The sequence below is a fragment of the Enhydra lutris genome, unplaced genomic scaffold (genome assembly GCF_002288905.1).
Source record: "Enhydra lutris kenyoni isolate GAN:26980312 unplaced genomic scaffold, ASM228890v2 scaffoldscaffold56, whole genome shotgun sequence".
Lineage (NCBI taxonomy): Eukaryota > Metazoa > Chordata > Mammalia > Carnivora > Mustelidae > Enhydra > Enhydra lutris.
The window spans coordinates 7,063,064-7,090,226 of NW_019154140.1; the positions used below are offsets into that span (position 1 = coordinate 7,063,064).

General features: G+C 37.2%; 1 protein-coding gene across 1 annotated transcript; it reads left to right on the top strand.

Moving 5' to 3' along the window:
- Positions 1–16,059: 16,059 nt before the first annotated feature.
- Positions 16,060–16,977, top strand: LOC111157988 (olfactory receptor 8S1-like). Its single transcript, XM_022519764.1, has one exon. It carries the CDS (start codon positions 16,060–16,062, stop codon positions 16,975–16,977), a length of 918 nt encoding a protein of 305 aa, XP_022375472.1.
- The last annotated feature ends 10,186 nt before the right edge of the window (positions 16,978–27,163 follow it).

Below are 27,163 nucleotides of genomic sequence, written 5' to 3' on the forward strand. Positions count from 1 at the left end.
TTGAGGGTCCATTTCTGGGTTCTCTATTCTGTTCCGTTGAGGTATGTGTCTGTTTTTGTGCTGTCTTGATGGTTACAGTTTTGGAATATAGCTTAAAGTACAGGATTGTGATGCTACCAGCTTTGGCTTTCTTTTTCAACATTCCTTTGGCTATTCAGCGTCTTTAGTGGTTCCATACAAATTTGTGAAGTATCTGTTCCATTTCTTTGAAAAATGTTGATGGTATTTTGACAGGGATTGCATTGAATGTATAGATTGCTTTGGGTAATACAGACATTTTAACAATATTTGTTCTTCCAATCCATGAGCATGGGACTTTTTCTATTTCCTTCTGTCTTCCTTAATTTCTTTCATAACTGTTCTATAGTTTGAATACATATGCTTTACGTCTTTGGTTAGGTTTACCGTAGATATCTTATGGCTTTTAGTGCAATTGCAAATGGGATCAATTCCTGATTTCTCTTTCTTCTGACTCATTTGCGTATAGAAATGCAACTGACTTCTGTGCATTGATTTTATATCTTGCAACTTTGCTGAATTCCTACATCAGTTCTAGCAAGTTTGGGGTGGATTCTTTTGGATTTTCCACAGAGTATCAGGTCAACAGCAAAGAATGAAAGTTTGACTTCCTCTTTGTTGATTTGGATGCCTTTTATTTCTTTTTATTGTTTGATTGTTGAAGGTAGAACAGCTGGGAGAGTGGGCATCCCTGTTGTGCTCCTGACCTTAGGAGAAAAACTGAAAGTTTTTCCCCATTGAGGATGATATTTTCTGTGGGTTTTTTGTACATGGCTTTCATGATAGTGAGATAGATATGTTCCCTCCATCCCTACACAGCAGAGAGTTTTTATGAAGAAACAATGTTATATTTTGTCAAATGCTTTTCCTGCATCTATTAAGAGGATCATATAGTTCTTGTCTTTTCTTTTTTAATGTGGTATATCATACTGATTGATTTGTGAATGTTGAACCACCCTTGAGGCCCAGGAATAAATCCCATTTGATCATGGTGAATAACTTTTAATATATTCTTGGATCCTACTAATTCAGATCTTGGTGAGAATTTTTGTATCCATGTTCATCAGGGATATTGGTCTGTAATTCTTCTCTTATAGTGGGGTCTTTGTCTGGTTTAGGAATCAAGTTGTGCTGGCCTCATAGAATGAGTTTGGAAGTTTTTCTTCCATTTCTGTTTTTTGAAACAGTTTCAGAAGAATAGGTAATAATTCTTCTATAAATGTTTGGTGGAATTCCCTGGGAGGCCATCTGGCCCTAGACTTTTGTTTTTTGGGAGATTTTTTATTATTGATTCAATTTCTTTCCAGCTTATGGGTCTGTTCAGATTTTCTATTTATTCCTGTTTCAGTTTTGGTAGTTTATACATCTCTAGGAATGCATCCATTTCTTCCAGACTGCCTAATTTGTTGGCATATAATTGCTCACAATATCCTCTTATAATTGTATTTCTGCCATGTGGATTGGGAACCCTCTTCTTTTATTCATGATTTTATTTATTTGGGTCCTTTCTCTTTTCTTTTTGATAGGTCTGGCAAGTGGTTTATCAATCTTGTTAATTCTTTCAAAGAACAAGCTCCTAGTTTCACTGATCTGCTCTACTGTCTTTTTAAAAAATTCTATATCATTATTTTCTTAATTACTTATTTATTTATTTATTTGACAGACAGAGACACAGCAAGAGAAGGAACACAAGAAGGAGGAGTGGGAGAGGGAGAAGCAGGCTTCCTGCCAAGCAGGGAGCCCAATGCAGGGCTCAATCCCAGGACCCTGGGATCATGACTTGAGCCAAAGGCAGATGCTTAATGACTGAGCCACCCAGGAACCCCTATATTATTTATTGCTTTCTGCTCTAATTTTTATTATTTCCCTTCTCTGACTGGATTTATACTTTATTTGCTGTTCTTTTTCCACCTCCGTTAGTTGTAAGGTTACCTTGTGTATTTGAGACTTTTCTTCATTCTTGGGGAAGACCTGTATTGCTATAAACACCCTTTTTAAGACTGCCTTTGTTGCATCCCAAAGGTTTTGAACAGTCATGTTTTCATTTTCATTTGCTTCCATGTGTTTTTTAAAAATCTTTCTTTAATTTCCTGGTTGACCCATTCATTCTTTAGTAGGATGTTCTTTAGCCTCCATGTATATGAGTTTTTTCCAAAATTTTTCTTGTGGTTGACTTCAAGTTTCATAGCACTGTAGTTTAAAAATATGCATGATTTGATCTCAATCTTTTTGCACCAGTTGAGACCTGATTTGTGACACAATATGTGATCTATTCTGGAGAATGTTCCATGTGCACTTGAAAATAATGGGTATTCTGCTGCTTTAGAATGAATTGCTCTTAATATGTCTGTAAAGTCCATCTGGTCCAGTGTGTCATTAAAAGCCCTTGTTTCCTTGTTGACCTTCCGCTTAGATGATCTGTCTATTGCTGTTAAGTGGAGTGTTAAAGTCCCCTACTATTATTGTATTATTATCAATGAGTCTAAGTTTGTTATTATGATTTATATATTTGACTGTTCCCAAATTAGAGGCATAAATATTTATAATTGTTAGATCTTCTTTTTGGATAGACCTCTTTATTGTGGTATAGTGTCCTTCTTCATCTTTTATTACAGTCTTTGGCTTAAAATCTTGAAAAAAAAAACATAGAAGACATTACAGAAGCTTTGCTGTAGAGATAAAGAACTAAAATCTAGTCAGGCTGTAATTAAACATGCTGGTACTGAGGTACAGTCCAAGTGGAGGTCACAAAAATGAGGATGATTGAATGATAAGAGTGAATCAGTGATATAGAAGATAATATGGAAAAGTAGGAAGCTGAAAAGAAGAGTGAAAGAAAACTATTAGATCACGAATGTAGATTTAGGGAACTCAGCAATTCCATAAAGTGAAACAGTATCCAGATAACCAGGGGCCCAGAAGAAGAGTGGGAACAAGAAGCAGAAGGTTTATTTGAACAAAATATAGCTGAGAACTTCCCAATCTGGGGAAGTAAACAGGCTTTCTAGTCCCAGAGGCACAAAGAATTCCCCTCAAAATCAACAAAAGTAGGTCAACACATTGACATATTATAGTGAAACTTTTACAAGTTACAAAGGTAAAGAGAAAATTCTGAAAGCAGTTCAGAACAAGAGGTAACCTACAAGGGTAGACACATAAAGCTAGCAGCAGTCCTGTCTACAGAGACCTGGTATGCCAGAACGGACTGGCATGATATATTCAAGGTGCTAAATGGGAAAAATATGCAACCAAGAGTACTTTATTCAGCAAGACCCTCATTCAGAATAGAAGGAGAGATAAAGAGTTTCTAAGACAAATGAACTATATTTTAAGCCCATTTTTAATTGGGTTATTTTCTCTTTTGCCATAGAGTTGTATAAGTTCCTTATATATTTTGGATAGTAACCCCTTAACAAATATGTGATTTGAAAATATTTTTCCCATTCTTTATTTGCCTTTTCATTTTATACATTGTTTCTTTTGTGATGCAGAAGATCTTTAGTCTGGTGTAATCCCACTTGTACAAATATTTTAGCTTTTGCTGCCTGTGGTTTTGGTGTCTTATTTAAGAATTCATTTTCTTTTTTTTTTTCTCCATCAGGGAAATACAAATTGAAACTACAATGAGACATCACCTCACACGTGTCAGAATGGCTAAAATCAACAGCACAAGAAACAACAGGTTTTGGCCAGGATGTGGAGTAAGGGGAACCTTCTTACAATGGTGGTGGGAATGTGAACTGGTGCAACCACTCTGGAAAATAGTATGGAGGTTCCTCAAAAATGAAAAATAGAACTACCATATGATTCAGCAATTGTGCTATTGGGTATTTACCCAAAGGATACAAAAATACTAAGGGGACATATATGCCCTGTTGTTTATAACAGTATTATCTGTAATAGCCAAACTATGGAAATGGCCCAAGTGTCCACTGACCAATGAATGGATAAGAAAGAGATGGTGTGTGTGTGTGTGTGTATTATAGTATATTATATTACTTATATTAATAAATAAATCTATATATAATGGAATATTACTCAGCCTTTAAAAATAATGAAATCTTGACATTTGCAATGATGTGGAAGGAGGTAGAGTATTATGCTAAGTGAAGTAAGTCAAAGACAAATATTATATAATTTCACTCATATGGGGAATTTAAGAAGTAAAACAAAGGAGCATAGGGCAAAAAGAGAGGGAAAAAGAGAGAGGCAAACTAAGGAACAGACTCTTAACTATAGAGAAAAAACTGATAGTTACCAGAGGGGAGGTGTGTGGGTGGATGGGTTAAATAGGTGATGGTGATTCAGAAGTGCACTTGTTATGAGCATCAGGTGTTCTATATAAGTGCTGAATCACTAAAGTGTACACCTGAAACTAGTATTACACTCTGTTAGCTAACTGAAATTTAAATAACTTTTTAAAAAAATGTTCATTTTCAATCCCGATATCAAGGATCTTTTATCCTACATTTTCTTCAATGAGTTTTATGGTTTCATGTCTTACATTTACATCTTTGATCCATTTCAAATTAATTTTTGTTAGTGGTATAAGATAGGGGTCCAGTTTCATTCTTTTGCATGTAGATATCTAATCTTCCCAGCACCAACTATTGAAGAAATAATCCTTTCTGCTGTTGTGTATTCTTGTTACCTTTGCCAAATATTAGTTCACCATATACATGTGTAATTATTCTGGGCTTTCCACTCTGTTCCCCTGATTTTTGTCCCTGTTTCAATGCCAGTACCATACTGCTTTGATTACTATAGCTTTGTAGTACAGTTTGGAATCAGAAAGTGTGAAGCCTCCAGTTTTGTTCTTCTTTCTTAAGATTGCTTTGGCTAACTGTGGAAAGAGCCAAGATGCCCTTCAACAGACAAATGGATTAAGAAGATATGGTCCATATATACAATGGAATATTTTGCCTCCATCAGAAAGGATGAATACCCAACTTTTCTATCAACATGGACGGGACTAGAGGAGAGTATGTTGAATGAAATAAGTCAAGCAGAGAAAGTCAATTATCATATGGTTTCACTTACTTGTGGAGCTTAAGGAATAGCATGGAGGACGTTATGAGAAATAAAGGAAAAGTGAATTGGTGGAAATCGGAGGGAGAGATGAAGCATAAGAGACTATGGACTCTGAAAAACAAACAGAGTGTTTTGGAGGGGAAAGGGGTGGGGGGATAGGTGAGCCTGGTGGTGGGTATTAAGGAGGGCACGTATCACATGGGGCACTGTGTGTGATGCATAAACAATGAACCTTGGAACACTGAAAAAAAAATACAAAAGATTGCTTTGGCTATTTGGGGTCCTTTGTGGTTCCACAGACATTTTAGGATAGTTCTCTTTCTTTGAAAAATGCCATTGGAATTTTGATAAGGATTGCATTGCATCTGATTGCTTTGTGTAGTTTGGACGTTTTAACATTATTAATTCTTCTGATCCAAGAACACAACACAGCATATCTTTCCATTTACTTATGTCTTCTTTAATTTATTATTCAAAGTCTTAATAGTTTTCAACTTTCAGGCTTTTCACCTCCTTGGTTAAATGGACTCTGTTATGTTGGGAAACATTCCTTCAATACCAAATTCATTGAGAGTTTTTTTAGAATATAATGAAAGAATGTTGTATTTTGTCAAATTCTTTTTCTACATCTACTGAAGCGATTGTGAAGATTTTTATTCTTCATTGTGTTGTTATGGTATATCACACTGATTGATTTGCAGATGTTCAACCATTTTTTTTATACCAGGGGTGAATCCCACTTGACCATGGCATATGATCTTCTTAGTGTGCTCTTAATTCAGTTTGCTAGTGTTTTTTGAGGATTTTTACATCTATGTTTATCAGGGATATGGACCTATAATTTTCTTCCATGAAGTGGCCTTGTCTAGCTTTGGTATCAAGGTAATGCTGTCCTCATAAAATGCAATTGGAAGTGTTCCTTCCTCTTCCGTTTCTTGGTAGAGTTTGAGAAGAACTGCATTAATTCTTTAAATGTTTTGTAGAATTCACCTGTAAAGCTAGCTGGTACTAGCATTTTATTTGTTGGAAGATTTTTGATTACTGATTCAATCTTTTCTCATTATTGCTTTTTCAGATTTTCTACTATTTCATAATTCAGTCTGGTAACTTATGTGTTTCTAGGAATTTATCCATTTTTTCTAAATTATCTAATATGTTAGCATATAATTATTCACATAGTCTCTCATGATTCTTATATTCTGTGATATCAGTTGTAATGTCTCCTTTTTCATTTATGAACCAGTTCTTTCTTTTAAGGTTATCAAAAGTTTGTCAATTTTGTCTTTTCAAAAAACCAACACTCAGTTTGGTTTATTGTCTCTATTGTCTTCCTAGTCTTTATTTCATTTGTTTCTGATCTTATTTTGTCCTTTCTTTTCTATTTCCTTGACAGGTAAGTTTAAGTTGTTTGAGATCTTTTTTTCTCAATATAGGTGCTTTAAAAATTTCCCTCACAGAGCTGCTTTTGCTGCATTTCATAAGATATGGCATTCTGTGCTTCCATTTTTGTTTGTCTCAGAATTTTTATTTCCCTTCACCATTCTTTTGTAAGGCATGTCTAGGAGTGACAAAATTCCCTCAGCTTTTTTTTTTTTTTCCTGTAGGAAAGTCTTTATCCCTCCTTCATTTCTGAAGAACAACTTACTTTGCTGGGTAAAGAGTTTTCTGTTGAGAGTTTTTTTCTTTGAATATTTTTTTATAATCATTTTTTAAATTTATTTTCAGCATAACAGTATTCATTGTTTTTGTACCACACCCAGTGCTCCATGCAATCCGTGCCCTCTCTAATACCCACCACCTGGTTCCCCCAACCTCCCACCCCCCCACCTCTTCAAACCCTTCAGATTGTTTTTCAGAGTCCATAGTCTCTCATTGTTCATATTTTGAATATATAATTCCACTCTCTCCTGGGTAGAAGGTTACAGTTGAGAAATCTTGGTCTTATTGGGATTGCCTTGAATGTGGAAAGTGTTTTTTCTATTGTTGCCTTTAAAATTTCCTTTTTGTCTTTGATTTTAGAGAACTTGATCATAATGTATCTCACCCAAGATCTCCTTGGGTTCAATTCTTTGGGGGATCTTTGAGCTTTGTGTACCTGGTTGATCATACCTTTCCCCAGATTTGGAGTTTTCAGCCATTATTTCTTCAGGTAAGATTTTGTTCCCTTTTTTCTCTTTTTTCCTCTAGGACTCCCATAATGCAAATATTTTCCTTTGTGATAGTTGCCCATAATTCATACAGGCTTCTTCACTCTTTTTTTTTTATTTATTTATTTATTTTCAGTGTAACAGTATTCATTGTTTTTGTACCACACCCAGTACTCCATGCAATCCGTGCCCTCCTTATTAACCACCACCTGGCTCCCCCAACCTCCCACCCCCCGCCCCTTCAAACCCCTCAGGTTGTTTTTCAGAGTCCATAGTCTCTCATGGTTCACCTCCCCTTCCAATTTCCCTCAACTCCCTTCTCCTCTCCATCTCCCCATGTCCTCCATGTTATTTGTTATGCTCCACAAATAAGTGAAACCATATGATAATTGACTCTCTCTGCTTGACTTATTTCACTCTAATTTCTTTTTTCCTCTTACTGGATATCAAGAGCTCTATCTTCCAGATTACAGATTCTTTCTTCTGCCTGAGCCTACTGTTAAAGCTCTCTATTGCATTTTTCATGTCATTCATTGCATTCTTCAGCTCTAGAATTGCTGTTTGGTTCTTTTCTATGATTCTACCTCTTTATTAACTTACCATTTTTTTTCATGTATTGTTTTCAGGAGGTCATTGAATTTTCTATTTGTGTTCTCTTGAATCTCAACTAATTTCCTTAAAATAATTATTTTGAATTCTTTTTCTGATAATTTACAGATTTCCATTTTTTGGAGGATCAGTTACTAGAAAACTATTGTGTTCCTTTAGAGGTGTCATCTTTCCTTGCTTTTTCATGTTTCTGATGGCTTTGCATTGATGTCTGCATATTTGAGGATGCAGTCACCTCTTCCATCCATTTTGGACTGGCTTCGCTGGGAATATCTTTATCTGAAGATCATTGCAATGGCACTGGTTGGGTGGGATGCAATGTCTTTGGTTCCTGGGAGGGCAGGGAAGAATAGTCTCTGTGCAGCTCCATCATCTGAGGTCAACACCGGCACAGACTGTGGGAGTCTTCTGTGGCCAAGACTGCAGAGTTCCTGTGGATGGCAGGGGTGGCTATGGCTATTACTATTCTCAGAGGAAACCTTCTGGGGTCTTCTTGTTGCCCTCTTTTGCCCATGGGAAGAGCATCAAAGGGATCACTCTTGGTGCTTGATCTGGCATGCTGGCACTCAAAGTGATAGCAGATTTGTGATGCTAGGATCTGGCATGCTTGATCTGGCATGCTGGCACTCAAAGTGATAACAGATTTGGGATGCTAGGATCAGGTGCATTTGTGCCAGTGTCCTGGCACAAATGTACCTGCTGTTGCACTGGTACTGGTGTCTAAGGTGTGAGAATGTGCAAACCTTCCATGGAACAAGGGTCTGGGTCTCTACAGCTTGTCATAATTGATCAGGAAAGAAGAAGAAATGCAGTAGTAGCATCAGACTGAGAATTACAGGGCACAGCAGTGGCTTGGACCAAGGCAGCAGGGTTTAGTAGCAGCACAGCCTATGGATGATGGGGTCAAAGTCTCAACTTGGGCCCCAGGAGGCAACTGCAGAACAACAAGAGCATGTTTCCAGTGGTAGTGCATTAAAGCTGCATGTCAGGACCCAAGGGGGCAGATTGCAAAGCAGTGGTGGCTGGGTCCCTGTAATGACAAAGTCAAACCCATAACCTGTGATCTGGGGGCAGAGCTCAGAGCAGCAGTAACATAGCCCAAGTAATAGTGGTCAAAGAGTGATTTGGGAGCCAAGGGGTAGAGCTCAGAGAAGTAGTGGCTGCCTTTGTAATGGCAGGACAAAGATATGACCTGGGACCAGAAGCAGGGCACAGAGAATCAGCAGCTCTGGTCCCATATATGGCAAGGTATTATAGCATCTTGATCCCAGAAAGTGGGGCACAGCAGTGATTGGGGTCCCTGATGGCAGGTCTCATCAGAGCAACATCTCCAGCCCCAGGGAGAAGATGCAGTGGTGGGGACTTCCTGCAGTTCCATCAGCTAGGATAAGCCCTGGTGAAGACTGTGGGAATCCTCAGTAGCAAAGACTGAAAACATCCACAGCAGGGAGGCTTGCTGGCATCCTCCTGTTCTCCTTTTCCCCATGGGATGAAATTCCTCTGAGGAGATCTCTCCTGGAACTGAGCTGCTTTGGACCAGGGGATAGGGTGACACAGGTAAAATATTTCCAATGCTTTTCTATATGGCCATCCCCAATTTTTCAGCTCAGCAGTTTTTTCTGATTCTTTGTTGTAGTCCAGAACTTTTATAGTACAAAATTTTAACTCTGCTTCACTTTTTATGCTAGTCCGAAGTCTAAGCTTATATAATATTCCATGTACCTGAGAAACCTCATTTAACTTTTTATAAAGTAGGTCATACTTTCGATATATATATTGGCAATGTAGTTTCTCAAAGTTGTGTTTGCATAGAAAATCTTTGTTTATTCTTTAATTTTGAAGGTTATCTTTGTTGGGTAGACAGTTATTTGTAGACGATTTCATTCTTACAGCACTTTAAAGATTTCACTCTACTGTCTTCTTGGTTACATGGTTTTTTTTTTCTTAAACATTTTTTTTAATTTATTTTCAGCATAACAGTATTCATTGTTTTTGTACCACACCCAGTGCTCCATGCAATCCGTGCCCTCTCCAATACCCACCACCTGGCTCCTCCAACCTCCAACCCCCCACCTCTTCAAACCTTTCAGATTGTTTTTCAGAGTCCATAGTCTCTCATTGTTCACCTCCCCTTCCAATTTCCCCCAACTGCCTTCTCCTAACTCCCCCTTGTCCTCCATGCTATTTGTTATGCTCCACAAATAAGTGAAACCATATGATAATTGACTCTCTCTGCTTGACTTATTTCACTCAGCATAATCTCTTCCAGTCCCGTCCATGTTGCTACAAAAGTTGGGTATTCATCCTTTCTGATGGAGGCATAATACTCCATAGTGTATATGGACCACATCTTCCTTATCCATTCGTCCATTGAAGGGCATCTTGGTTCTTTCCACAGTTTGGTGACCGTGGCCATTGCTGCTATAAACATTGGGGTACAGATGGCCCTTCTTTTCCTACATCTGTATCTTTGGGGTAAATACCCAGTAGGGCAATGGCAGGGTCATAGGGAAGTTCTATTTTTAATTTCTTGAGGAATCTCCACACTGTTCTCCAAAGAGGCTGCACCAACTTGCATTCCCACCAACAGTGTAAGGGGGTTCCCCTTTCTCCACATCCCCTCCAACACATGTTGTTTCCTGTCTTGCTAATTTTGGCCATTCTAACTGGTGTAAGGTGATATCTCAAAGTGGTTTTAATTTGAATCTCTGTGATGGCTAGTGATGATGAACATTTTTTCATGTGTCTGATAGCCATTTGTATGTCTTCATTGGAGAACCATCATCCCAAAGAAAAGAAAATCTAGAAAAGCAAGCTCAGTTTTTGGGGGTCTGTTATTCCCATAAGGGCATCTTGAAGAGGTGGTTGAGAATGTGAGAAGTTATTCTGACAGTTTTCTGAAATAAGTGGGGAAAATGGAATTCAGGGACAACCAAGGGGGGTGAGTTGGAGCCTTAAAGGACAGTACCCTGAAATAAAAGTGGATTGAAAGCAGACCAACTTCATAAGGGCTGAAGCCCAACTTCATCTCAGCCCCTGGAATTACATGAGAATGATCCAGGACTGCAAATGCCCATGGCTGTCTGACAGAAACTAGTGGAAGTTTTCTCTAGAGGAAGAGAATACAAGCCAGAGCCATAAATTGTTTCTCTAATTTTCATAATAACATCCTGTTCTCAATAGAAAAAATTAAACAAAATGGAGAAGAAAAACTAGAGACAGTAGAAACAGATCCAGACATATAACTTAAAATAAATGAACTTAAAATATTTATGTAGATTAAAGATAAGATTGAAAACTTTGGCATAATATTTCTGGAAGATATAAAAAATCTAAGTGGAAGTTCTAGCAGACTCAGTGGCTGAAACTAAGATTTTAATGGATAAGGAGATCAGGTAGTATTGAGTATACTAATGACTTATAAGGTAGGTAAGAAGAAAATATATTCAGTAAGGCACAGACAGAATAAAGAAAAAAACAAGAGAGTATGTAATACATAATGCATAGAATGAAATAAGATGCATGTATATGGAGCTACAGAGAAGAGAGAGAGAATGAGGTAATATATGAGAAAACAGGGTAATGTGTAAGATAATGGATGAAAATGTTCCTAACTGGGGCACCAGAGTGGCTCAGTGGGTTAAAGCCTCTGCCTTCGGCTTCAGTCATGATCCCAGGGTCCGGGGATCGAGCCTCGCATCGGGCTCTCTGCTCGGCGGGGAGCCTGCTTCCCCCTCTCTCTGCCTGCCTCTCTGCCTACTTGTGATCTCTCTCTGTCAAATAAATAAATAAAATCTTTAAAAAAAAAAAGAAACAAAAGACAAATTAACTCCAGAGAATTAGTTAGATTAACAATTGACTTCTCAAGAAAAGTGTTAGACTAACGAAGATAGAAGACGCTGAGGTAATATCTTCAAAGTACTGAATAAAAAATAACTTCCACATTAGGATTCTGTGTCCAGTAAAACATCATTTAAGAAAGAAGGTGAGGAACCCCTGGGTCACTCAGTTTGTTAAATATCTGCCTTTGGCTCAGGTCATGATCCCAGGGTCCTGCTCAGCGGGAAGCCTGCTTCTCCCTCTGCCAACCCCTCCCCCTTCTTATGTGTGCTCTCTCTCTCTCTGACAAATAAGTAAATAAAATCTTTTTTAAAAAAAGAATGAAGGAAGATGTGGTCCATATACACTATGGAGTATTATGCCTCCATCAGAAAGGATGAATACCCAACTTTTGTAGCAACATGGACAGGACTGGAAGAGATTATGCTGAGTGAAATAAGTCAAGCAGAGAGAGTCAATTTTCATATGGTTTCACTTATTTGTGGAACATAACAAATAGCATAGAGGACATGGGGAGTTAGGAGAAGGCAGTTGGGGGAAATTGGAAGGGGAGGTGAACAATGAGAGACTATGGACTCTGAAAAACAATCTGAAGGGTATGAAGAGGTGGGGGGTGGGAGGTTGGGGGAACCAGGTGGTGGGTATTGGAGAGGGCACGGATTGCATGGAGCACTGGGTGTGGTACAAAAACAATGAATACTGTCATGCTGAAAATAAATTTTAAAAAATGATTAAAAAAAGAATGAAGGTGAAAAAATATATCACTAGCACTAAATGAAAAATTAAATTCTTCTAGGAGAAAGAAAATTCTCACAGGTGGAAATTTTTATTTTCTTCTGTCTTATCTTCTGATTCACTAATATCTCTTCAGCTTTGTCTAATTTGTTAAACTCATCCATTGAGATCTTAGCTATTCAACTGTTCAATTCTAGATGTAGAAAAAATTGAGCAAAAAAAGAGTCAAATATGTAGGTAAATTTAAATTACCATTGACCATGTAGTAGTAGCAGTAGTAGTAGTAATGATGTCATATATAATAATTCTGTATTGAGTACATGTAATAATTAAATACATGACATTAAGGAAGATGATCTAAAGGTGAGCTGTAAATCACTTAACTTTAATGGGAGTTCCCTGGGGGATCACTCAGTAACCATTTTTAGGTAATGAGTCCAAAGTAAGCTTCAGGCTGAACTTTCCAGCAATCAGGACAGACCCACAATGTCCCCTGGGCTCTCAGGTTGTCATAATTTGCCATCTCATTGGCCACCTTAATCCACAGTCACTTCTGAATGGCTAGACCGGAGCCACCTTTGTTAGGATGGTGCTTTCAGTAATATATTAACAGTCATACAGAGGGATATGTGCAGAAATGATGGTATAATTGTGCTAGGAGAAACATGAAAGAAGTTGCCTTATTACCTGTTAGGAATTTGAAGTTTTCAAGTTTTCCTTTGTCATTTTTCAGAGTCATTAGGGATAAGGGTAAAAATGCTGTCAAAGTTTAGAAGAGTTTTCTGAAATCTTTATTTGCAGAAGCTTTTGAGGATGGAGCTTATGTATTTCTCTTTATGCACAAAAAATCTTTTAAATAGAAAAAGCTATACCAGTTCACATGATTGAACAGTTGTGGCACATTTTCTCTCTTGAACATTTCTCCTGAGCTCCATGGTATATGTACCAATCCAGAAAAACAGGATGTATTCTGCACCAGGAAAACCCAGAAATATGGTAATATTTTTCTCGTGTTTTCTGATGGGTTTCTCTGTTTTTATGCTCCCTGTGTAGAATCCTTTCTGTCTCAATTCCTGCCACTTGTTATTCCCTCATCTGGCACTTCCTTTCCCTTTTAGTTATCTCATCTCTTCTCTGTTCCCTTGGACTGGACGTCAGGCCTCCCTGTTTCTCTCTGACATGGCATTCATTTCTGTGACCTGAAATGTTTTGATCTTCTCCTCAAAATCAGCTCTCTTCCTCCTTTAGGGAAAATTAAACACTTGCATTGGGCATGAAGGAAAGAGAATCTAATGATTCTTTAGCATTCAGCATTCTTAAGTCATGACAACTTTTCAAGGTAATTATATTTAGCTTCATTTTACATATGGGACAACTGAGACAAGAGATTTTATATAGCTTGTTATATTCATTGTTTCTGGTGCTGAAACACACCACATTATACCAGAAACCTGGAAGTTCAGGGAAGCTAGTATCTGATAGCTGTCTGTAAAAGGTGAGGGGGGATAGGACATCAACAATAGACTTTGGGTACCCTGTGATTCACAAATAACCCTCTTCAAGTACTCCAAATGCACAGTGTCCAGAAACTAATTACATCTTTAATTATAGGTATTCTCTACAATTATGTACCCTGAGGTATGTGGAAGTTCAGAACAGGGCATGAAACACTGCATTGAGGCAAACCTTCCTCGTTGACAAAATTTTTCAGACCATTAATACATCTGTTTTCATGTAAGCCCCAAGTGTCCAAATCCCTTACTGGGTCCTAATCAGATCTGTACCTTGTGAGTAGTAAAGTCCTAGACTATTCTTCTCCTGAGTTTCATTCGTTTATTTACTCATTCACTCATTCATGTATTCATTTTTATTTCTAAATAATACTTTTTGAGCAATTCCTTTGGGCCAGTTATAATGCTATATACTCTGGTGTGTCTCATCTTTTTTTTTTTTAATAAGTTAGGTTTAGTTTAATAATTAACATAACTGCTGGCTCAGTTATAACAACTCAAAAGCAAGCTACATAAAAAGAAATTAGCTTCATAAACATACTCAAAACATACTGTTTTTTCATACTCATTGCAACAAAGCTTCATAGCAGAACTCTTGGACCTTTATGAACTTAGTAAACATAAAAAGAAAGTGTTCTCAAAGGCAGGAGTAAAGACCCTACACACACTTTTATGGTATTAATACTTCTGTGTGACATAATATATAGGTGATTAAAAAATATTTTTCAAAGCCAACTTAAAACATTTTATGTAAAATTTACCATTTGATGACTTTCACTAAAAGGCTTGGCGATTATCCAATCAGCCTAACTCAAAAGTTTGTGTGTCTCATCTTTTTTTTTTTTTTTAAAGATTTTATTTATTTATTTGACAGACAGAAATCACAAGTAGGCAGAGAGGCAGACAGAGAGAGAGGAGGAAGCAGGCTCCCCACTGAGCAGAGAGCCCGATGCGGGGCCCGATCCCAGGACCCTGAGATCATGACCTGAGCCGAAGGCAGAGGTTTTAACTCACTGAGCTACAGAAATTTTCAAACTCTACATTAACACCAAATTCTCACACTGATATTCAAACTTGTCTTCTGGATTCCTGGATTTGAAAAAGTTTTTCTTTAATTCTGTGTTAGTTATTGCTTAGCTAGGTGAGAAGGACAGGTAATGTGGACTTCCTTCCTAAGAACAGCTTTAATTCTGGGTGTTGTTTGGATAAATAATGGGAGAAAAATCATAAGTCCTTTGAGAAGTTGAATGTGCCCATCTTGCAGTATGAACCCAAGAGATAGAGGAGGACATGAAGGAACAAGATGGTATAGTCAGTGGTGTTGAAGAGTTATTCTGAGTTTATGGTTATAAATGGGGTTTCAGCCCAAAGTAGGAGGGGAAAAAAAAGGCTAAGCTTTGGAAAGTTAGGAGGTAGTCTGTATTTGCAAATGGCATAAGGGCATAGACAAGAGCTGAATCTGAATAATGACACAAACTGGGGATAGAGATTATGACCAGCATATGTTCCTGTATTGGTCAGCAGTTTCTTTTGGTGAGTTATGTAAAATCTGGGATATCTCTCTGCTGCCTTCTTTCTAACTCATTCCCTTTCTCCTCACTCTGCAAATGTCCAGCCACTATTCCTCTTCAGTTTGCTTTAATGACCCCATTTAAATATTTATGAAAAAATAAAAGCCATTACATGGAAACTGCTTCCTTCTCAACATCACATCTATGCAGTTTGATGGATGAAGTAAACTTGCTCCCACCTATGGGCATGCTCTGCTTCTGCTTTGCAACCCAGCTGCTCTCGGAGATACTATTTCTGCAATTTTTTCTCATTCTTCCTGCAATTTCTTCCTCTCTGCTGGATTATTTCAAGAGTTTGCAAAACATCTTCCAGTTGCTTTAATAACAAAACAACAACAAAATAAACTCTAAGGCATTAAAGAAAGAATAATAAAAGTGGAAAGGGAGTTGATACAGGGTTGGAATCTTATAGAAAAGATTATTGCAGATTTTAGGAAATCTAGAGACTGAGGGAAGTTTATCATTTCAGATCTTAAAGTTTTGAGTAGGCATGAAACTTTGTGAATAGAGAAGAATGCTGAAACCCTTGAATATTTGTTAGACATAAGAGGCTTTATCTGATTTATTTCTTACATTCCAAAGAAAATATTGAAGGCAATGAGAAACCACAGTGTTGTTTCTGAGTTCATCCTCCTTGGGCTGTCTGCTGACTCCCAGATCCAGGCTCTGCTCTTTGTGCTGTTCCTTGTTGTTTACCTCCTGACTCTGATGGGGAACCTGCTGCTGCTGCTGGTGATCAGGGCTGATTCTCACCTCCACACCCCCATGTACTTCTTCCTGGGACAGTTGTCCTTCCTGGATCTCTGCCACTCCTCTGTCAGTGTGCCCAAGCTGTTGGAGAACCTTCTGTCTGAGAAGAAAACCATCTCAGTAAAGGGCTGCCTGGCTCAGGTCTTCTTTGTGTTTGCCACTGGAGGCACTGAATCCTGCCTGCTTGCTGTCATGGCCTATGACCGCTATGTTGCCATCAGCTCCCCTCTGTTGTACAGCCAGATGATGAACAGACAGCTGTGTATAGGGCTGGTGTGGGGCTCATGGAGCTTGGCTTTTCTGGATGCTCTTATCAATATCCTTGTAGCTCTCAATTTAGACTTCTGTGAGGCTCAAAATATACACCACTTCAGCTGTGAGCTGCCGTCTCTCTACCCTTTATCTTGCTCTGACGTTTCTGCAAGTTTTACTGCCCTGCTCTGCTCCAGCCTCCTGCATTTCTTTGGAAACTTCCTCTTGATATTTTTCTCCTATGTTCGCATTTTATCCACCATCCTGAGCATTAGCTCTGCTACAGGCAGAAGCAAGGCCTTCTCCACCTGCTCCTCCCACCTCACTGCAGTGATCTTCTTTTATGGCTCAGGGTTACTACGCTATCTCATGCCAAACTCAGGATACACTCAAGAGTTAATCTTCTCCTTGCAGTATAGCGTGGTCACTCCTATGCTGAATCCTCTCATCTACAGCCTGAAGAACAGAGAAGTGAAGGCAGCTGTGAGAAGAATCTTAAGAAAATGTGTCTAGTGTTATAATTAATAGACTACAGAATTAAAATGATGAGGGGAGAAACTGCATAGAACTGCAATATGTAGTATCTGAATATTAAGGAGAATTTTCTGATATCAGGATCTGCAACATCCCTTATATCTTTTCTTTAAAATGGTTAAGAAAAGGTGGAGTTGTTTTCCTGGTATGATAGTAGTTCTGTCCTATTCAGAGAAAAATGGATGGATGAACCTCTTGTCTTACAATTTTTCTTTATAAAACTATTTAGTGTATTACAGACAATATGGTAGACTTTGTTATTGCTTGCTTGTTATCTTTACCATTTCTCCAGTAACTAAATTCCATGGGTTCAGTATAGTTTCAGAGAGACTGTTAATCATGGTGTCCCCAAATCCTCTTTCCTCCCCCATTCATTATTCACTCTTTGTCCTGGCAAGTGGCTGGTATAGGAATGAGCATATGGTCAATGGCAGACCATTCACTCCCTTAGGAATTTTAATTTTCAGAATAGATTCAGAGAGGCAGAGATAAGTCCTTCTGTTTGTAGCACTCTGATAACCTATCCCAGTGCACCTGCTGATTAGATCACTACTGTTATCCTAGATTCTGTACTTTCAAGGAAGATTGATAAACATGATTAAACCTATATCTCTTCTTAAAGATTTTATTTATTTATTTGAGAGAGAGAGAGAGAGAGAAAAGTGAGAGAGAGTGTCAGAATGAGATAGAGAACACAAAATGGAATTAGAGGCAGAGGAGGAGGGAGAAGCAGACTCCTCATTGAGCAGGGAGCCTGATATGGGGCTCGAGCCCAGAACCCTGGGATCATGACCTGAGCTGAAGGCAGACGCTTAACTGATTGAGCCACCCATGTGCCCTGATAAACATGAATTATATTAAGAGCATGTGATTAGGTATTTACATCATGTCAGGCACTGTTCCAAGAATTTTAAATATATTATCCCATTTAAATGTCACAACAAATGCTATAGGTAAATACTTTAGTGTCCTTGTTTCAGAGAAGAGGAAGTAGACTCAGAGAGGTAAGTGGTGGAGGTGGAATTTGGAACCAAACAGCTTATCCCAAAGCCTGTTTTCTTTACCACGTTGACACACTGACTGTCCCTTTGGTGCTGTGGGCTACCCCAGACCTAGTTCATGAATTTCTCTTTTAATGCTTTACTCTTGTTGTTTTGTTTTAGTTCACTTAAGTAAGTCAGAATTAGATTCTGTCATTTGCAAGGAAAAGACCTAAAAGATATATTTTGGTACTGCAATTAAATTGTAGGTATAGACATCCAAAGACAACCGGGAACAATTGACCTAATGGTCAAACATTTCCAGTTGTGAGAGGGAGATACTGTTAGGTAGCTCTGCCACTCAGCCCTAATAATGCTACAGAAATGGTGGAATGTGAGAAGGTAAATGCTGTGCAGTGCATATAACAAACTCTAGAAAGAAATCGACAGAATTTCAGCAAAAGCCCCTTAGATCATGAAACACAATTAGAGAATTACTGAGAAGGAGATTTGGGAGATTAAAATTATCATGGTCAAAAATTAATTATTATTTCTTTCTGAAATTACCTTTTAGTTTTTTTTTAATATATCCAACTGCTTTTTTTTATCTTTTTTTTTTAAAGATTTTATTTATTTATTTGACAGAGAGATCACAAGTAGGCAGAGAGGCAGGTGGAGGGTGGGGGGGGAAGCAGGCTCCCGGCTGAGCAGAGAGCCCGATATGGGGCTTGGCTTGATCGCAGGACCCCCCACTGAGCCACCCAGGCGCCCCCTACCTTTTAGTTTTTACTACTTTACTTACTTACCCTTCATTTTGCACTCCAGAGTAGCAGAAAATATAAACTCAAAGAGATCAAGGGCCTTTTTCTGGCAATCTTTGATACTTTTTCTAGAATATAAAATAGTTTCAAACATGCATGTTGCACAATAGCTGTATTTTGATTGCGTAAATTTTGGGCAGAGAAACTGGGAAAATATATGGGATGAATTTCCACCAGTGGGATTCCACTGCCAAAACAGTTTGAAATAATTATAAGTAAAATAGTCTACCATGTGAATGCCAATCTTTACCTTCCTGGTGATCCTAGTTCCATGAATTTTCTAACAGCATGGCCATGGTTAGGTATGATGGTTATGCAAAGGTTCAGTAACATTTTCATTCACAAAAGCTATTCTACTGTTGCCATTGGTGAAATTCATTTTGATAAAGGTCACACGCAAATTTTGTAAGATACATTATCAAATAGCTTTTATTTTTTGTTTCTATTATGAATTAAAAATTCAATTATATTTACTACTTGGTTATTTCTAGTACATAGGAATGTTGTGATATTTTGTATACTGAGCTTGTATCTGTTGACTTTGTTGAACTATCTTCCTAGTTATAATGGCTTGTTTATAGATACTATTGGATTTTAAAATTACATTTTAATTATTTCCTCTTAAATAAAAACAAATAATTTTGTTTCTTTACTATTTTCTATTTCTAATTTTTATATCTCATTATTATTATTATTATTATTATTTTAGCTTTGGGAATGATTTTCTCTTTAAAAATTTTTTTTGTTAGATTTATTTTATTTTTTGTTTTTTTTTTAAATTTTCTTTTATCGTGTTATGTTAGTCACCATACAGTACATCATTAGTTTTTGATGTAGTGTTGCATGATTCATTGTTTGTATATAATTGGTGATGGATATTAAGGAAGGCATGGATTTCATGGAGTACTGGGTGTTATTTTTATTATTTTTAAATTAAAAATTTTTTACTTGAGTATAGTTGACACACAATGTTATATTAACTTCAGGTGTACAGCACAGTGATTCAACTTCTTTATGTGTTACACTTGCTCACCACAAGTTTAGTTGCCATCTATCACTGTACAGCACTAATATAATACCATTGACATATTTCTGATGCTGTGCCTTTTATTCCCATGACTTATTCCTTCCATAACTGGAAACCCATATCTTCCTTTCCCTTTCACCCATTTTTGCCCATCCCATAACGCCATCTCTCCTATGGCAACCACCAGTTTCTTTTCCATATTTATAGGTCTGATTCTGTTTTTCATTTGTTTGTTTTTTTTTTCTTTTTTTCCTTTTTCTTTTCTTTTTTTAGATTCCACACATGAGTAAATCTGGTATTTGTTTTTCTTAGTCTGACCAGTTTCACTTAGCATAATACCTTCTGGTTCCATCCATGTTGTCCTAAATGCCATGATTTCATCCTTTTTATGGCTATGTAACATTCCTCTCTCTATATAGCTATATACATATATATATTGAAATACACACACACACAAACGCACCATATGTTCTTTATCCATTCATCTATTGATGGACACTTAGGTTACTTCCCTATCTTGACGATTATAAATGATGTTGCAATAAACACAGGGATACATATGTCTTTTTTTAATTGAAATTCAATTAGCCAACGTATAATACATCATTAGTTTTTGATAATATTCAAGGATTTATTAGTTGTGTATAACACCCAGTGTTCATCATATCACCCTATTACCCCATCCCCCCATCAAGTATTCCAGAGTCAAGAGTCTCATATGGTTTGTCTCCCTCTCTGATTTCTTCCTATTCAGTTTTCCCTCCCTTCCCCTATTGTCCTCTGCACTATTCCTTATGTTCCATATATGAGTGAAACCATATGATAATTGTCTTTCTCTGATTGACTTATTTCACTTAGCATACTACCCTACAGTACCATCCTTGTAGATGTAAATGCTAGATTTATATATATTTTTGAACTAGTGTTTTCAATTTTTGAGGGGTAGATACCCAGTAGTGGAATTATTGGATAATATAGTATTTCTATTTTTAATTTTTTTCCCTGTTTTCAACAGTGGCTGTACCAGTTTACATTCCTACCGACAGTACACAAGAGTTCCTTTTTCTCCACATCCTTTCCAACTCTTGTTATTTATTGTGTTTTTATTTTAGCTATTCTGACAGGTGTAAGGTGGTTATCTCATTGTGGTTTTGATTTGCATTTCCCTGATAATGACTGATTTTGAGCATCTTTTCATGTGTCTGTTGCCATCTGTATGTCCTCTTTAGAAAAATTTCCTCTGCCTACTTTTTGTTTTTGCTTTTTTTGGTGCTGAGTTGTACATGTATTTCATTTTTAAAGTTAATTCAGTGGCCAGAATTCTTGTACAAACATCTTTTTATTGGAATCAGTGAGAAAGCTTAAGTTTCAACATTAAAAATAATCTTTGTTCTGTTTTTAATCAGTACCTTTAACTTAAGAATTCTCTCCTAATTATATTTTGCTAAGAATTGGTGTAAAATTTTATCAGATGCTTTTCTGTTTCCATTGAGGACCAGGACTCTTTTCTTCCATTTAATAATATACAGTGTCTGTCACATAGGGCATGCAATAAATACATATTGAATAAAAAATAAATTCATTGAAATAGTCATATGGTTTTATTTTTTATTTTTCTTAGTTTTTATTTAGATTCCAGTTGCTTAATGTCAGTGTAATATTAGTTTCAGGTGTAAAATTTAATGATTCAGCAATTAAAACAATACTCATTGCTCCTGACAACAAGTGTATTCCTTAATCCCCATCAACTATTTCATCTGTCTCCCCACCCTCACCCTTCTGGTAACCATCAATTTGTTCTCTATAGTTAAGAGTCTGTTTCTTGGTTGGCCTCTCTCTCTTTATTTTCTTTTCCCTTTGCTGTTTTTTTTTTTGTTTCTTAAATTCCATATATAAGTGAAATCATATAATATTTGTCTTTCTCTGGCTGACTTATTTTGCTTAGCATTATACTCTCTAGTTCCAGCTATGTTCTTGCAAATGGCAAGATTTCATTTTTTATGGCTGAATAATATTCCATCCTGTGTATATGCCACATCTTCTTTATCCATTCATCTGTTAATGGACATTTGGGCCACTTCCATAGTTTAGCTATTATAAATAATGCTGCAGTAAATATAGCAATGCATGTATCCCTTTGAATTAGGGTTTTTGTATTTTTTGAGTTAATACCCAGTAGTGTGATTACTGGATTATAGGAGATGTCCACTCTTACCACTTATATTTGCATAGCACTGAAAGTCCTAGCCACAGCAATCAGGCAACAAAAAGAAAAAAGAGGGCATCCAAATTGGAGAAGTTGAACTTTTACTATTTGCAGAAGACATAGTTCACTACATAGAAAATCCAAAAGACTCCACCAAAAAATTGCTTGAATTGATACACAAATTCAATAAAGTCACAGGATAAAAAAATCAGTGTACAGAATACTGTTGCATTTCTATACACCAATAATGAAGCAGCAGAAAGAGACATCAAGGAATCAATCTTATTTACCATTGCGCCAAAACCCATAAGATATCTAGGAAAAAACCTAACTAAAGAGGTAAAAGATCTGTACTCTGAAAACTATAAAACACTGATGAAAGAAATTGAAGATGATATAAAGAAATGGAAGAACATTCCATGCTCTGGATTAGAAGAACAAATATTGTAAAAATGTTTATACTGCCCAAAGTAATTTATGCATTTAATACAATCTCTATCAAAATATCATGGGCATTTTTCACAGAGCTAGAACAAAGAATCCTTAATTTTATGTTTTTTTTTTTTTAATTTTATGTTTTTTTTTTTAAAAATACTAAATTGTATCAGTAGGTGTTCTGGTGCTGAAGAATTTTTGCATTGATATCACCCTATTTAGGTGGAGTAGTAAAGACTGAATTAGCTTTTTCCAATATTTAACTTGGGAATGTCCCATTTATGTTCATAAATGAGATAGTATAATATTTTTCTTACACTCACCTGGTCTTGTCTTTTCAGCAGCTTTATTGAGATTATGTTTCACACATCACAAGGTCACCTATTCAAAGCATACAATTCAGGTCACAGTAGTGGGGTATGGATCAAGTCCCATACCTCATCCTGGGCACCTGGGCACCCTCAGGGAAAGGCTGCTGCCAGAGAAGCTTGGGCACTACTGCTGACCTGGAAACACTCAAGCCTGTGTGGTGAGGAGCAAGGCTCTTCTGAAGAGCTGCAGTAGTAGGCGGCCGCTGAGTCACTGGTGGACAGGTGCTACCCATAGGTGAAGTGGATCTGCCATGGAAATTTGGGCCCTTGCCCAAGCCCCAGTGGGACCTGCACAGAGCCAGCCCAGGTATGACTGACATCAGGAAAAAAACCCTGTAGGCTTTTGAGTAGAGCCCACCTTGGAGAGAGACTCCAAGCATACTGCAAAGTATAGTTGCCTACATTTGCTTCTGTGAGGGGCAGTCTTGTCCTCCCGCTCCAAATCCAGGTCCTGATCTTTACACAATTGAAGACAAAGGATTTGGGCAATAGCCCAAATGAACTGGACTCAATTTTTTTAAATAGGCAAATTCCTGCCACTCATTCCCTTTGATCTGGAGTACTTAACTGCCACCTTTTGGCTTGAGAGTTTCTAAAAGGCAGTTCTGGTCTCAAGCGTATGTGTATGTGCCCATAGTTCTGAGGTTCAGCCAATGCTGGACATGGAACAGTCAGTGGCAGCAGGGTTGTCTTTTATTTATTTTTATTTATTAATTATTGTCTCTCCCACTCTTTCTTTTTAAGTTATGTTATGTTAGTCACCATGCAGTACATCATTAGTTTTTGATGTAGTGTTCCAAGATTCATTGTTTATGTATAATACCCAGTGCTCCATGCTATACATGCCCTCCTTAATACTCACTACCAGGCTGACCCATCCCCTGAATCCCTCCCCTCTAAAACCCTCAGTTTGTTTCTTGGAGTCCATAGTCTCTCATGGTTGTGTTTTAAATGGTCTTCTGCATATGGTGGAAACTTGCATATTTTTAGAATTTTGTAAAGCCATTTTATAATAAATGAGAATCTCTGGAAGGAGAAAAACAAACGAAACCAAGCATACAATTAAGTGGTCTCTAGCCCATTCACAGAGTTATGCAGTCCTTAATACAACCCAATCTCCAAACATTTTCATCACTTCAAATAAATTCGATACCCATGTGCAGTTACTCTCCATTCTCTCCCCCCAGCTCCTGCCATAGGCAGTCACTAATCTACTTTTTGCCTATTTGTCTATTCTAGAAATCTGATATTGGCATTGTTAGTATGCTTTCTTTCATCTATGTGTTTACTTTTCTTTTTTTCTTTTTAAAGATTTTATTTATTTTTTTGAGAGAGAGAGACACACAGCGAGAGAGGGAACACAAACAGGGGAGTGGGAGAGGGAGAAGCAGGCTTCCCACTGAGCAGGGATGCGGGGCTCCATCCCAGGACCCTGGGATCATGACTTGAGCCAAAGGCAGACACTTAACCAACTGAGCCACTCAGGTGCCCCTCGTCTTTGTATTTTCTCTTTTTAAATTTAAATTCTATTAGCCAACATATAGTACATCATTAGTTTTTGATATAATCTTCAATAATTTAGTACTTGCATATAACATCCTTATATTTTCTTAATATATTTGCATAAAAAAGGAACTATCACTTCCTTGAAGGCTTTATAAAATTTGCCTTTAAAATTGTGAGGAATTCTTGTCTTTTTGTTGTTATTAGGGAAGGAAAATTTTGAATACCAATTCAATTCCTTTAATAATTAGTGATATATTTGGGTTTCATATTTATTCGTGAATCAATTTTAGTGATTTGTAATTTTTGTCTATTTCCATTTGATTTTTAAAATTTCATTGGCATTTTGATACTTATAATATTCTAATATTTTTGCAAGCTTTTTCAGCATTCATTTATTTTGAGAATAAAAAAATTTCAAACATACGGCAAAGTTGAAAGAATTCTACAGTGAATATCTACATAACCACATCTAAATTTTACTATTAACTTTTTAGTATACATCCCTTATTATCTACTGATCCATCTATCCATTCCTCAACCCACCTTTTTAAAAAACTTTATTTTTTCAGTGTTCCAAGATTCATTGTTTATGCACCACACCCAGTGCTCCATGCAATATGTGCCCTCCTTAATACCCACCACCAGGCTCACCTAACCCCTCAAACCCCCTCCCCTCCAAAAACCTCAGTTTTTTTCTCAGAGTCTACAGTCTCTCAAGGTTCATCTCCCCCTCTGATTTCCCCTAATCCACTTTTCCTTTACTTCTCCTAATGTCCTCTGTGTTATTCCTTATGCTCCACAAGTAAGTGAAACCATATGATAATTGATTCTCTCTGCTTGGCTTATTTCACTCAGCATAATCTCCTCCAGTCTCATTCATGTTGTCACAAAAGTTGGGTATTCATCCTTTCTGATGTAAGCATAATATTCCATTGTATATATGGACCATATCTTCTTTATCCATCCATCTGTTGAAGGGCATCTTGGCTCTTTCCACAGTTTGGCAACTGTGGCCATTGCTGCTATGAACATTGGGGAACATATGGCCCTCTTTTCACTACATTTGTATCTTTGGGGTAAATACCCAGTAGTGCAATTGCAGGGTCATAGGGTAGCTTTATATTTAATTTCTTAAGGAATCTCCACACTGTTTTCCAAAGTGGCTGCACTAACTTGCAGTCCCACCAACAGTGTAAGAAGAGGGTTCCCCTTTCTCCACATCCTCTCCAGCACATGTTGTTTACCGTCTTCTTAATTTTGGCCATTCTAATTGATGTAAGGTGGTATCTCAATGTGGTTTGGATTTGAATCTTCCTGATGGCTAATGATGATGAAGATCTTCTCATGGGTTTGTTAGCCATTTGTATGTCTTCATTGGAGAATTGTCTGTTCATGTCTTTTGCCCATTTTTTGATGTGATTATATGTTTTTTGAGGGTTGAGTTTGAGGAGTTCTTTATAGATCTTGGATACCTGCCTTTTGTCTGTAGTGTCATTTGCAAATATCTTCTCCCATTCTGTGGGTTGCCTCTTTGTTTTGTTGACTGTTTCCTTTACCATGCAGAAGCTTTTCAATCCACCTTTTTAAAGCACATTTCAAAAAAAAATTACATTTGTACATGTCACCCTAATTAGTAAATACTTTAGTATGTATATTATTAACTAGAGTTCAAAATTTGACTACACCTTCTCTTTTTCTTTTGAGGTTAAATCTACATGCTGAAATGTTAAGAGTGTTATTTTATGAATTTTGATATATGCAAACTGCTGCATAACTCAAAGCCTATTCAGATATAAAGAATTACCCAAATTACCCATACCCAAGCAGAGTACTTCATATCATTTCTAGTCAATTCTTTTTCCACACTCATTAACCACTGATCTGCTTTTTCCACTATAGATTAGTCTTGCCTTTTGCAAAACATCATATAAACAGAATCATATACTGTATGAAAGTATTTGTCTTTCTCTCTCTGACTTATTTCAGTTAGCATAATACCCTCAGGGTACATACATGCCCTTGCCTAAGGAAACTTGTCTAGTAAGATGTTGCTACAGCTGAGGTCAAAGAGATTGCTGCCTGTTTCTCCTCTGGGATTTTGATTGTTCCTGTCTCACATTTAGGTCTTTAATCCATTTTGAATTTATTTTTGTGTATGGTATAAGAAAGTGATCCAGTTTTATTCTTTTGCATTTTGCTGTCCACTTTTCCCAACACCATTTGTTGAAGAGACTGTCTTTTTTCCATTGGATACTCTTTCCTGCCTTGTTGAAAAGTAGTTGACCATAGAGTTGTAGGTCCATTTCTGGGTTTTCTATTCTGTTCCATTGATCTATGGGTTTTTATGCCAGTCTTGATGACTGTAGCTTTGTAATATAGCTTGAAGTCCAAAATGTGATGCCTCCAGCTTTGCTTTTCTTTTTCAAGATAGCTTTGGCTATTTGGGGTCTTTTGCAGTTCCATACAAATTTTAGGATTGTTTGTTCTATCTCTGTGAAAAATGCTGTTGGCTTTTTTCTTTGTAATTTTATTTTTTATAAACATATAATACATTTTTATCCCCAGGGGTACAGGACTGTGAATTGCCAGGTTTACACACTTCACAGCACTCAACATAGCAATACCCTCACCAATATCCATAATCCCACCCCCCATCTCCAACCCCCCTCCCCACATCAACCCTCAGTTTGTTTTGTGAGATTAAGAGTCACTTATGGTTTGTCTCCCTCCCAATCCCATCTTGTTTCATTTACTCTTCTCCTACCCCCTTAACCCCCCATGTTGCATCTCCCTGATATGAGGGAGAGGAGATGCAACAT

Bases quoted from the DNA above. Each gene is read 5' to 3' on its own strand.
- LOC111157988 (XM_022519764.1), top strand. From the start codon at position 16,060: ATGAGAAACCACAGTGTTGTTTCTGAGTTCATCCTCCTTGGGCTGTCT.